Source organism: Lissotriton vulgaris, chromosome 9, assembly GCF_964263255.1.
Source record: "Lissotriton vulgaris chromosome 9, aLisVul1.2, whole genome shotgun sequence".
NCBI lineage: Eukaryota > Metazoa > Chordata > Amphibia > Caudata > Salamandridae > Lissotriton > Lissotriton vulgaris.
In genome coordinates, this window is record NC_141697.1 from 146,313,757 (window position 1) to 146,327,888 (window position 14,132).

Here is a 14,132-nt window from a genome sequence, read left to right on the forward strand (position 1 = left end):
CCAGAAAGTCTCCTTTGCCCATATTTTTACACAGTTTCATTGTTTTTAGGACCTCTTTGTTTTCAGAGTCCTTTCTCTAGCCGCACACAACTGGTCCAGCTCTTTAACTCTGCTAGTGAGGAAAAAACGCTTCAAAGAGTGTGAACAGCAGAGTTCCTATCTTGTCTCTACTTTGATCCGAACTTCAACAATGTGGTCTCTGCCAAAATTACCTTGTGGGCCCTGAGTATTTTTTAAACAGCAGCAAGAAAGGAGAAATTTATCAGACTCGCACAGTGTGTCAGCAAGTATAGTTCTTGACACATGCCAAGCCCACTGACACTCCAATACCAAAAGATGTCCTTCAGCAGTTTTCCTATGAGGCCGGAGATTGTCTTTCTGACTGGTCATCCTCATCCTGGCCCTTAAAAGGATTCTGAAAAGGTAACCTTCCCTGTAATTGTCTCTTGCCTTGTTTTGAACCTTCAAAAGTATTATTTTCTAGAGCTGTACTTTGCTGATAGTGTCTCATTAGAAAAAGTAGTTTGACACTTTCTTATTTATTTATGGAGCAAGTACCAAAGCAGCACTGCTTGGGTGAATGTAAGAAAAGCTGTTTCAAAGAAGCTAGCTATGGATGTGCCTGTCATTTAAAACTGTGTCTCTTTCTCCCTAGATACTCTAAAAGCTGCAGACTGGTGAGCCTCTAAATCACCTCTTGGTTGAGCCCCAAGAGTGGCGCACAACACTGCTTACATCACACGTAGAACCAAACAGGGTGGAGAAGGTAGATTTCTTAACCCTCTCGGCCAAACCCTTGCTCATGACAGATGTTTTATCGTTTTTTAACCAATGAAATGCTCATACATAGCTTTACTTTTCACTTTTCACATCTTGCTATTAACTCGCGTTACTATGCCGGGAGAACGACATCCTTGATTAGGGAGATTAGCAGGTCCAGGGGGCTGTTGTCCAAATTATCGACACAGTCCGAGAACACACTTCGTACCACACACCTTGTGAGCAACACTGTATAACTATCATCAAATTCATCACTAGTGTACTGTAGAAAAACGACTTCGGCATTTAACGGCACTAAGCATGGCGGCAGGCCACGATTTACTTCTCCTTGGGAACCAGGCACACTGAGCAGCCTTACTTAGTATACTACGTGTGCATATTATATTCGTCCCATTGAAGGGCCCGGAACTTCCTGGTTTTCCCGTCCTTGCACATCCGAGTGTTTGTCATCCAGGGATTGGGCCGAGGTCAACTATCTAAGATAACAGATAGGGTTTTTACTGTAACCTGCTATTGTGCCAGCTTCAAACTACGCCTACTCTTGGAACCTTAACGGTCCTCCATGTTGTCTATATCAATAACACAGATCTAGCCCTGACAAAGTTACAACACGTAACGAAACGCGTTGGCTGTGTATGTTCCTCTGGATATAATTACCCAAATAAAGAAAAGAAAACCTAAAACTACAAGTACCTGCGTAATTCCTTTGAGTGCGCCTTCCATTCCGTTTCCATATCTTTTTGTTGTTTGTGCCCGAGGACAACGGGCGCGGGAAGTGTGCTGCATCACCCGTATTCCTATCTAGTCTAGTGTTTTGCTTGTGCTGAACCTTGGTCTTGTTGTCCTGTTGCTTCTGTTAATACTTTACTTAGCTGGCCCCTGCCCATTGCAGGACATTCCAAATGTCTTATACCAAGGACAGTACCCATGCCTCCTCAAGGTGTTATTATGTATCAGAGATCCTTGGGGATTTCTTACTTCATTATGCTGGGCTAGTTTTAAACAACTCCAACAGCCATGTTCACAATTTATGTAGTAAATTCACCTCTATATTGGTCTCTTATTTTTTATCAGCAGTAGCTTTTGTTTAATGAAACAATGGTGCTTTTAAGTTGTTACATTTTTCCAATGCATTTAAGAAGATTAAAACCCAAACAACAAAAAAATTCAAGGTAAAAAAATTAAAAAACTGTGAATACTAACCACATCCACTTTCACCTCTTCTTCATCACTTGAGGCATCCTCCATTAGATCATCAGCAGAATCGTCACTTTTATCATCTTCCTCTTCATATTCCTCCTTGTCAATATTTATAAGGACTAACGTTTTCTTCAATTGACTGGGCTCTGCTTTGACATCTGGGACAGGTGGGTGGGAAGAACTTTCACCGAGTTCTTCATGACTGATGCTCATTACTTTCTTTTCATTGCTTCTGTGCTCCGACACCAAACCCAATCTACTTGTTAAATTACTGCTCAAAGTAAATCCCTTTTCAGAACCTCCGTTTTCTTCCAGGCTGTTGTTTAAACTCTGATGCGACTCAACACTAGTTTTTGTTTCTGGTAGGTAAGAAGTACTTGTAGCAAGAATATCTGTGACACGACCGTCAATGATCTCAGACTTAACTTTCATTGAACTAGGCTCTGGTTTATTTTCCATCTGCTCTTGGCAGCATGTCTGTGCAGTGTTAACATGATTCTCATGGTCCGCTAGTTCTGAAAAACACTCTTCTGCATGGTCCTGTTTAGAAGTATTTCCTTTCTCATCATTGTACACTGGCTCATGTGGTTTGTCTACCTGATTAGTAGCTTCACCGTTGGTCTTGCATAAAGACAGTGCAGAGGCTCCGTTCTCTTTATCATTGTTGGACTCCTTTCTGTTTTGCTCTCCATTGCTCACTACGTTGACAGGATCTCCTGCATCTGCACATTTCCTGGACACAACGGTACTGCAGTCTGCACTTGAACTACAGTGTTCTGCAGCGTATTCAGAATCAGAAAAATCTGAAAGCTGTTCTTTATTGTAAGAGTCTAGACAAACCTTTTGCTCTTCAAATTCATTTATTTCTTTCGGGTTTGGACTCTCTTGTTCTCTGTTGTCAGTCTCAACAATGTCTTTTGAAAGTTGGGACTTTTGATCTGTTGTATTTTCCAGTGTCCCAGACTGAGAAGTGTGGCGTATTTTCTGAACCGATACAGCAGAAAGGTCCTTCTGCAAATTTGTAACATCAGATGCTACATGTTTCTCACCAGACTCACGTGAAGTATCAAGAAGCATTTTTTCCCGCATTGTAGTTGCTTCCTCTTCTGAAAAAGAGGTCTTCGAATCTGGTTGCCCATTAAGATCTTGCTGTTCCTTTTGACTGGCAGTCTTAGTATCTTTCAGTAACTGCAAAGATGCAGCATGGTTCAGAATTGAACTTGGAACAGGTTTTTGACCAGGTAGCTGCAGCAAGGCAAAACTTCCAGATTGAAGGGGTACAAGACTAGCTGCGCCCATAGGTTGACCAGCTGAACTATAGGTTATGATTTTAGAATTTGTACTCGACTGTCCTGGAGCTAGATTACTTGATGTAGGCGGGGAGATCCTCAAAGTAAGTGTGCCAGCCTGGGACACAAAACTAGGTACTGAGGAGAGAGAGGCTGCTGAGTGAGAAATTGCATTACTTGTCGATGAAGACACCACATTTGCCACTTTAGTACTGACAACAGGAGAAGACAATACAAAGGATGATGTGGATGTTGGGAGTTGTTTACTAGCATTGGAAATCTTGCTGGGTAACGGTAACTGGATCCCCATGACAGAACCTGAAGAGAGGAGAAATGCAATATTATTAAAACACAATTTCTAAATAGCATTAATTACTGTAATCCTATTTTTAAATCAGGAGTTATATTTCATCAATCAAGCACAATGAGTCATAAGGACAATGTTACTTACTCTATAAGCATAGGCTTGTAGCCTGAAGTGCACGTTCTGCATACTCTTGCAATCTTATGTTGGACTTGGGAATTGAAAGCTGTTCTTCAAATTATCCCCAGGCGTCAGACTGGATCTGTACATTTTCGGGAGCAGTTCATTGGTAGGGTTCGTCGTTTGGTTTGCAGTGCGTTGCCGGCGCCAGAAGTTACAGGCATGATGTCTTAATAAGCGCCTCCCCAGCGGGCTGCTGTCAGTGTCTTTTTGCGAAATTCCATGCCCAGAACCACGAAAAGCATTGACCACAGGTGTAGAAAACTAGGGCCCTGTAAAGGAAAACCCTTATCCCAGGAAATACGTTTGCAGGGCGGGGTGGGTGGTTCGACAAGGAATCTGATGGCAAGATTGAGCTTTCACAGTACTGCGTGTCTGGTTTGGCTGAGTTGCTGAGTGAAGTCTGACCTGAATGACAGTTTCTTCTGTGGGCTGATGAACATCTTCATAATCATTAAGTACCAGGGTTGTCTAGCCAACAACGTTGGGGCCACCAGAATGAGGGTTGCAGAGACGTGCCACATTTTCCTAATCAGATATGTGAAGAGTTGGAGAGGTGGACCAACGGAGGTAAATATCCCTGTCTAGTTGATCAAGTGTATTGCCCATAGACTGAGGGCGCCTGGAGGCAAAGCTTTGGCACTTTCTATTTCCTAGGGTAGCTAACAGGTTAATGGGTGGTGTCCTCCACCAGCAAAGGTACAGGAGGAGGACTTGGGGGTGGAGTTCCCACTTCTGGGCTTGTTGATGCATCCTGCTCAAGAAGTTCACAACACCCCGGGAGGCGTTCTGCCAGAAAATGTATATTGTGGTGAATTGCCCACTTTGCAAATCTGTGCTGAAAGTGAGGGGGGAGGGTTCCTGCTAATTATGCATATAGTACTCTCTGTCATGTTGAGTGAGTACAATTACCATCTTGGACCAAGAAGTAGAAAAATGTCCGTCGGCTCTAGCTAGTTGAAGTGTCTCCCCTGATGAAAGGGGTCCAGGTGTCTTAACCCCTTCGCTGCTCATGACGAGCTCAGCTCGTCATGCAGTACACTGGTCGTGTGCTGAGCTCGTCATGAATAATGGGGAAAATCAGTTGTCAGCACAGGAGGGGAATTGCCTTAGCAGTCATGTGGTTAAACACCCATATAGCCAAAACGTTTGCCATACCCCAAGAGTGATGCATCCATCAGTAGTAATGGTCACCTGCGACAAAGGGTCTAAGAAAGGCCTGCTAGTGATAGGTTTGTTCCACCGCTGCAGAGTACGCGGAGTGCAGCCCTTTATCAACACTAGCTCTTCCCACTGACCCACTGTCTGCTTCCATTGACTGGCAAGGCACTGCTGCAGTGGGCACATATGGAATCTGGCATGAGGAACAACTGGATTTGCAAGATGCCATTATACTTAAATGTTTCATTACCGTTCTTACAGGCAATAAGTGAGTGGCGTGCAAAATATGCAGCAGCTGTTGGAATGCTATTATTCTTTGATGATTGGGGTATTCCTTTCCTGTGACAGCCTTTCAGAATCGTACCCACAAAGGGTTGGATCTGTTGAGGTTAGAGATGGGACTTTTTTACATTTGCGGTGGAACCAAGGCTGTGGAGGACGTTTAAAGCTGTCTGAGTGACAGCTAGACATTTCTACTCGCGGCTGCTCTTAACAAACCAGTCGTCGAGCCATGGGAATATATGAATGCCTCCCACTCTGTGTAGATGAGTGGCCACCACTGCCAAACACTTTGTGAAGAACCTTGTGGGTGTGGTGACTTCAAAGGTTAGTACTGTGAACTGGTAATGCTGTCCGCTTACCACAAACCAGAGTGGATAGGAATGAGATCTAATGCAGTCATGAAGTTACACAGACAGAGGAGTAAGATAACATCCTTCACAGTCATCTGCAAAGAGCTATTGAAAATGTTTAGACAGGATGCACCTATAGAGCGGCCTCAGGTCTAATGTGAGGAGGAAGGAGAAGTCTTTCTTTGCATTAAGACAATATAGTGAATAGACACGCTTTCTGCGTTGGAGAAGGTGCAGATGTTGTATTGCACCCTTTTTGAGGAGCACAGTGACCTCTTCTTGTAAGAGAATGAGGTGGCCTTGACTGAGGATGCAATGGCGCACCGGTCATGTTTATTGGGGTGGTATAGAATTCTAGGCAGTAGCTCTGATGGATGATTGTTAACACCTACGGATCGAAAGTGATTTATATCCAGCAATGGTGGAAATATCCTATTCTACAGTCGTTGGGTGTTGGTTAATCGAGGAAGATGGATGGAGTCAGAGCATGGGAGCAGGGGCGCTCCTTTGGCCAGACCAGCCCCTTCGATTCCCTTTAGCGTTAGGCATCCATCTAGAGACTCCTTGAGAGAGTAACGCCTGTCTGCTTAGGACTGATGAAAACTTGCTGCTTGCGCTAGTAGGATTGTGCCTGGCATGGGGGTGTTGCCTTACTCCCACCTCTTGCCTGGTGCCTTTGAAAGGAGACCCTTGGTGTTAATGGTTGTAGTGCACCGTTGAACATGGCAATCTCAGTCTTTCTTAATCTTCTCTGACATCTCGTCCACTTGAGGGCCAAAGAGATGTTCCCCATCAAACAGGATGTTAAGAAGGTGCTGTTGCGCCTCACCTTTAAAACCTGAGACACAAAGGCATGCATGTTATTGGAGCAGGATTGCTGGAGACAGTGTCTGCTGCCTCTAGGACAAGACAGATATTAACATAAAAAATTATGTTCCTCTGTGACTAGTTTTTCACTCCTCGTTCTACAGGCTCAGGTTGTACCCGGGTCTCCATTTCATCTCAGTTATAACAGTTGAATCTTGAAAGGAAATTTGGAGTTGATCTGCCACTGGGCCGCTTTCCCTACTGCAATTATTTTGACAGCAAAAGACACACAGATGATGTATGGAATGCAGAGAAAATCAAACATTATACCCCAATCAAGAGATCTGGGTTAAATCTGTCCATCAATTGTTCTTTTTGCATTTATCACCCCGAGTGGGACGGGTAGGCCCAGACCTGGGTCCCGTACTTCCCATGCGCTGGAGTTAAGCTAGCCTGGCTGATGAGGGGTGAAAACCCGAAACCAGTCCTAGGATGGTTGTTTCCAGTCCAGGGAGGACCTGGCCTGGCAGTTCGGGCCGGACTGTTCCCATAGGGAGCAGGCTTAAGACTGATTTGCATATGGCTGGGTTAAAACTGGAATGGCATGGGGAGTAATAAAACTATGGATTTAGGCCCAGATCTCCTTACTGGGGTGAATGTATGACATTGTTCTGCATTCTGTCCATCAATTGTTCTTTTTGCATTTGTCACCCCAAGTGGGATGGGTATGCCCAGACGTGGGTCCCATGCTCCCCATGCCACAGGAGTCAAGCTAGCCTGGCTGATGAGGGGGGAAATGCAGAAACTGGTCCTAGGATGCTTGTTTCCAATCCAGGGAGGTCCTGGCCTGGCAGTTCGGGCTGGACTGTAGCCCATAGCAAGCAGGGTCAAGACTGATTTGCATAGGTGTGGGTTCAAACTGGAATGGCATGGGGAGTAACAAAACGATGGCTGTAGCCCCAGATCCTTGTACTGGGTTGGATGTAGAACACTGTTCTGCATTCTGTCCATCAATTCTTCTTTTTGCATTATTTTGACAGCAGCATTAAAACACTTCTTCTATCTTAAAGAGCGCTCCCTGGTACTTGAGTGATGTCTGCTTCCTTGATGTATGTACCACAAGAGAACAAGAGGGGAAAGGCCCTCTAATGTAGAGAGCATCAGTGAGAGATGTCTTGAACATCCTCTATACTCCTGCATAACCATCTTGTCTCTAACAGGATCCTTAAAGTTCTCTGGAGGGCTCTTGAATATTGGATGAAACTAAACTGTGAGTTCAGTCTTTAAGAGGGTTTCTACTAAAAGTCATTATCTTGAATGATGTGCATCTCATCCTTATGATGGAGAGCTGCACTATTAATAACTAAGTGATGCACAGCAGTATCATCAGGGGGGCAACGGCTTGGTTGGATAAGGCTTGAGGTACAGCTCATCTGGTAGTTTACTCACTAGTCATCCCCACCTCCTGTCCCAGCAGGTTGATCATATGGGTCTCCCTCCCCATATTAACTACACTTCACAGGAAGGGTTGATTTATGATCCCTCTGGAGAGTAAGAATGGGGGTGGAGGAAATAGAGAATCTGAGCATGGAGGAAACAGTGGGGTGGTGGATGAGAGTGCACTGGAGAAGGGCTTGTAGACTTGTACTTGTGTCTCAAAGGCTTATTCTTACTCGATGGACAGCCTCTGTTTCCTGGGGTTCAGAGGTAAATTACTTGCAACTTTACCTTGGGGCAGTTTTGCTGAAATATTTTCAGTCTCTGTATGGATAAAAAGCCTCTTGTCTAGAATTAAATTCTGCAGCAAGCCTTTTAAGAATAGGTACTTTTGACCCATCTGATGTGTGCGTTAAAGGTCTTGTAATGGACGTATAGTACCGCATTGGCACCAAAGGCAGAAAGTCGAAATTCTTTGTGGCAAGGGTGTCAAGATGTGGTGGTGTCTGACCACTTACCGTGGGAACCTGTTTGTTTCAGTGTCAAACAGAGTTCAAAGACACTGGGGCACTGGATGCCATGGCTTTATTGTGCGAGTATTTGGGGCTTGATGCCTGGATCTCTTGGGAGCGATGCCAGGGCATTTAGGTGGGTTGGGGTTTTGATGCTGTACTATAAGCAGAGGTGGTAGTCACAGCGGCCTTCAGAGTTGACGGCCTCACAGGCATCAACACTAAAGGTGACTCCTACAGTTCCTCACACTCAAAGGTGCCTTAAAAGAAGGTCTGGGAGTTTGACATCAGCTGGTGCCACAAAGCTGGGCCTGCCTTGGCTACCAGAGGGCCTTGTTTGCTTAAGATATCTGAAGGTTCAGGCAATGACTATTGTTGCATGTTAAGGTGCGCCCAACATTTTTTCTTCTGTACCTTATAGTCTTTTTGCAGTGAAAGGCAGTATATGAAGTGCAGGAGGTCTAGTTGTGCTCGGGGGAAAGTTGCAGAAGCCGTGGTGATCAGCCCATGTGTACTTGGCATTGCACAATGGGCAAAAATGGAAGGGTGGCCATTCCATCACTCCATACCTGCCCACATGCTCTGAGCTGTTTTACTGGTGAGCGAGAAGGACTGTCTTAAGTAAGCTGCGTGCTCTTTCTTTATTTAAACTCAATCCTTCATGGTCAAACGAGGTATTGACCAAGCAGACGCAAACAAAGACTGTTCTCCAACCAGCTCACAAAAGAGCAAAAGCAACCGAATATGCTACTTACCAGTATGCATCTGTTCTTAGCATGTAGGGCTGCTGACATTCATATCTGTGCATAGAACGCCGCGTAGTGTTGGGTCTGGATGATTGCACATTGTTGTCCTGGAAGAGTCTTCGAAGTATCACAAGATAGGTGGCTCCTCCCCTGGACTACAGTGTGCATGGGCATCCTCTCCATCCTCAGATTGTCTTTCGCCATTGTGGCAGAGATGGAGTGCAATACAGTGAGTGATGTCCATGCTACATAGTAATTCTGAATGCTACAGCTGCTACAGGCGCCGGGGAGGAGGAGGGCGATATGAATGTCAGCAGCCCTACATGCCAAGAACAGATGCATACTGGTATGTAGCATATTCGATTCGAGGCATGTGGGCTGCTGAATTCATATCTGTGCATAGATTACATAGCAGTCCCTCCTGTTAGCGGCGGCTGCCCGTGCCAGCTGCAGCAGTCTGAAAAAGAGTTTTGAGAACAGCCTGTCCTACAGCTGCCTGCTGTTTAGAATGCACATCTACGCAGTAGTGTTTCGTAAATGTATGTGTGGTGGACCATGTGGCTGCTTTACATATCTCTTCTAAAGGAATATTCCCCAGGAAAGCCATGGACGCTCCTAACTTACGTGTGGAGTGTGCTCGTGGTGGAATGGTTAGTGTGCGTTTAGCATTAGCATTTCAAATCTGTATACACTTAACGAACCACCGGGCTATCCCTGCTTTGGAAATGGGGCTGCCTTTGTGTTGTGGAGAAAAGGCAACAAAAAGCTGTTATGTTTTTCTGAAATCCTTTGTTCTGTCTATATAGTTGTCAGAATCGGTCCGTAGGGTACGCTGTCCGCGCAATGCGTGGGGAATCAATGCCTGGCCTCATTCGAACCACAAACCCCAGAATGCCCAGGGTGAAGTCGCGCGAGATGTTAGTCGCGCAAGAAACAGGAAACAAAAACCAAACCGGCAGTAGAGACGGAGAGTCGAGAGGTCGTGCATTCTTGGAGTACAGTGAGTAGGCGTTACTGGGTGGTTTCCGGCTGGGAACGCTCGGATTTGGAGAACGGTCGAAACCGTACCTGTGTTTGTGTCTTATCCGGGGATAGACTGACACGGCTGTGTTAGTCCGTTTTCCCCTTTCCTTCCGATACCTACAAAAGTCTTGGAGCTGGGTCTCCCGAGTGGCTGTGAAACGCGGATGCGTTTCAAACTTGGGACAGTCCCTGGGAAAAAACAATATAAACTTGGAAAGGAAGGATTTCGGAACTTTCAGTGATTGTGGTCCTGGTGGGATCATCAACACTTAGTCACATAGAAGTGAGAAATAAGTGACTTTGACTTGCGAACCAGTGCAAGTCAGACAAAGAATATTACATTTTCATTTGTCAGCGGGAAGAAACATAAAGAAGGTGCAGTTAACATTCAGCTCTTTGGTTATTTTATGTACTTTTGCGACAACTTGTTTGTGCTTTGTTTCACACTGCAGGAGAGGAACCAGGGGGGTACCTAGTTCTAAGGAAAAGTGGAACAAGGCAATATCGCGGCAAGCTGTGGTATGTGAGGGGTGAAAAGAAGCTTAAGTGTACATGGTAAAACTGTTGTGTATTGATGTACATATTTGTGTTCCTTCCTTACCAGATTTCTACCACTGATAGGACCTTCCTTCCCTCTCCTGCATATAAAGATTTAGAATTTTCCTTTTCAGGTAGGCTGGGAAAGTAGTGTGAGGGAAGAGTCTACTTTATCAATAGGGTGTCTCTGTATTCTTGAGTAGATAGGGAGGGGTGTGAAGCTAAATCCCTTGTCTTTTATCGTTTCAGATCTCCCTCCCCGCTGTCCCCTTCCTTTCCCGCGATCGCGGAACCTTCCTACTGGTCTGTGCTTAATACCGGGTCACGGGTTGGTTGCGTGAAAGCGGGTTTAGGTCTTTCAACACAGCCCCGAGGAGAAGCTTGTCGGATCGTGACAATAGTACATTAGAGCCCTTTTGACATCTAACGTGTGTAGGGATCTCTCGGCGACATTTTCTGGATTAGGAAAGAAAACTGGCAGTTCTATGGTCTGGTTCATGTGGAACTGCAAAATCACCTTAGGCATAAATGTAGGGTTGGTGCCTAATACAACCCTATTTGCGTGGACCTGTATGAATGGCTCTTGAATGGTTAGTGCCTGGAGTTCACTAACTCTCCTCAGTGAGGTAATGGCTACTAGGAAAGCAACTTTCCAGGTCAGAAATTGAATCTCACAAGAGTGTAGAGGTTCAAAAGGTGGTCCCATCAATCTGGTGAGGACCACATTCAGGTTCCAGACTGGTGACGGTGGGTGTCTGGGAGGGATCACTCTTTTAAGTCCTTCCAGAAAAGCCTTAATGGCAAGCACTCTGAATAATGAGAGGTGCTGCCTGTTCTGAAGATAGGCTGCTATGGCGGATAAATGTATACGAATGGAACTGTAGCACAAGTTACTACTTGTGTAACGATATATCTGTAAGAGACATTAGTTAGTGATAGATTCCTTACCTTAGAATATCCCCAGGCGTCAGACTGGATCCGGAAACTTTTGCGTAGCAATACCCCTGCGCGCCGGTAGGCGTCGTCTGCGGCTCCGCGTCCGTCGTCGACGTCGTGAGCGCCGGGATGATGTCGTCGGAGTACTTAGACGGCGCCCATGCGCGCTGACGTCAGTTCTGACACACAGCTTTTCCGTGCCAGATACGCAGAGCCATGATAGAACTAACACTGGTGCCATGAAACTAGGGCCCTGAAAGGGGATGACCTTAACCCTAGATATCGGTTCGCAGAACGGGGAGGATGGGTGGGTCGGTAAGGAATCTATCACTAACTAATGTCTCTTACAGATATATCGTTACACAAGTAGTAACTTGTGCATCTGAAAGAGACACGTTAGTGATAGATTCCTTACCTTAGAATAGATACCCCAGCAATACCAACCCCGGTGGTGGGTCTGCAAACCAATATCACACCAGAAAGTCCTGGAGGACGGAACGGCCAAAGAAGCCATCCCTCCGGACTTGACTGTCCAGGCAGTAGTGTCTTGCGAACGTGTGGAGCGAGGCCCACGTAGCTGCCTGGCAAATGTCCTGCAGGGGGACACCTCGGCCCAGGGCAGTTGTTGTCGCCGTGGCCCGAGTGGAGTGAGCCCGCAATCCAGCCGGGGGCTCCTTCCTCGCCATGGAGTAACATGCTTGGATACACAAGATGATCCACCTAGAGATGGTCCTCTTGTGCACAGCCTTACCCTTCTTCGCGCCCACGTAACCAACGAAGAGTTGGTCATCCACCCGGAATTGGCGTGTGCGATCTAGGTAGTAGGAGAGCGCACGTTTTGGATCTAGACGGCGGAGCCTCTCTTCCTCTTTCGAGGGATGCGGAGGCGGAAAGAAAGTGGGCAAGGTAATGGACTGCCCGATGTGGAAGGCCGTGACAACCTTGGGCAGAAAGGAAGGTCGTGTACGTAACACCACCTTGTCAGGATGAAGAGACAGAAAAGGTGGAGAAGAAGAAAGAGCCTGGAGCTCACTCACCCTCCTGGCAGAGGTGATGGCAACCAGAAAGGCAGTCTTCAGAGTAAGGAGACGAAGAGGACAGTTATGAAGTGGCTCAAAGGGAGCACACATCAGATAAGTGAGAACAAGATTCAAGTCCCACTGGGGCATCACGAAGGGAACAGGAGGGAACATGTGCGTGATGCCCTTCAGAAATCTACTTACAATAGGGGACTTGAATAAAGAAGGCTGATCTGGTAGCCTCAAGAAGGCTGATAGAGCAGAAAGGTACCCTTTAAGAGTGCCCAGAGCAGAGCCCTGCTGGGCAAGGGAAAGAATAAAGAGCAGCACTTCCGAAAGGGGTGCAGAGAGAGGATCCACAGCCTTTGCTGTGCACCATGCCACAAATCTGTTCCACCGGCAGGCGTATACCGACTTTGTGGAGGGACGCCTGGCTGCCAGAATGATATCACAGACTTCAGGAGGCAAGTCAAATGGCCTCAACTGCCGCCGCTCAATCTCCAAGCTTGTAAGTGGAGACTGGACAGGTTCGGGTGCAGGACCGTCCCCTGCTGCTGCGACAGAAGGTCCTCCCGAAGAGGCAGACGAATCGGGGGATCGACTGACATGCTGAGTAGCTCGGGATACCAGAATCTTCGTGCCCAGTCCGGAGCCACAAGGATAAGCTGGGCCCGGTCGCGCCTGATCTTCTTCAGCACTCTGGGCAGAAGTGGTATAGGCGGAAAGGCGTACAACAGACCGCAGCTCCACTCGCGACGAAAAGCGTCTCCGAGCGAGTGCCGCCTTGGAAATTCCAACGCGCAGAACTGATGACATTGCGCGTTCTCTTCTGTGGCGAATAGATCTAACCAAGGCTCTCCCCACTGCTGAAAGAGACCTTGCGCCACGTCCGAGTTCAGACGCCATTCGTGATCCATCATGCACCGACGGCTGAGTTCGTCCGCCCTGGCATTCAGAGAGCCTGCCAGGTGTTGAACCACCAGGGTCACGCCCTGATGTTCCAGCCATTGCAATAGGCGCAGAGCCTCCTGGCAAAGGGTCCACGACCCCACCCCGCCCTGTTTGTTGCAGTACCACATGGCGGTGGTGTTGTCGGTGAACACTTGCACTACACGTCCCCGGACAGAGGAGAGGAATGCTTTCAGTGCTAGACGAATCGCCCGAAGCTCCAGCAAGTTGATATGGAGCCGGGACTCCGCCGGAGACCAGAGGCCTCTGATCTCCGCCTCTCCCATGTGGCCCCCCCAGCCCTGGAGGGACGCGTCCGTCACAACTATGTGCTCTGGGTGGGGTAGGGAGAGGGATCTGCCACTGACCCAGTCGCGGTCCGTGAGCCACCACTGCAGTTGTCTCGCAGTGCCCTCCGAGATCAGGACATGATCGGACAGGTTGCCCTGATGCTGGGCCCACTGAAACTTCAGGTCCCACTGTAGAGCCCGCATCCGCCACCTGGCGTGACGCACCAGAAGGATGCAGGAGGCCATCAGTCCCAGAAGCCGCAGCGTCAACCTGACCGAGACTCGGGATAACGGCTGGAAGATGGGAACCAGAGCCTGAATATCCCGAACC

At 47.2% G+C, this 14,132-nt stretch overlaps 1 protein-coding gene across 1 annotated transcript in view; it reads right to left on the reverse strand.

The window, feature by feature from the left end:
* MGA (MAX dimerization protein MGA) overlaps window positions 1-14,132 on the reverse strand; it is a 734,728-nt gene that overhangs the window by 264,707 nt on the left and 455,889 nt on the right. The window contains exon 17 of the mRNA XM_086937233.1: window positions 1,984-3,587. Within this exon, the coding sequence (XP_086793359.1) occupies window positions 1,984-3,587 (1,604 nt within the window). The remainder of the gene's footprint in view (window positions 1-1,983; window positions 3,588-14,132) is intronic.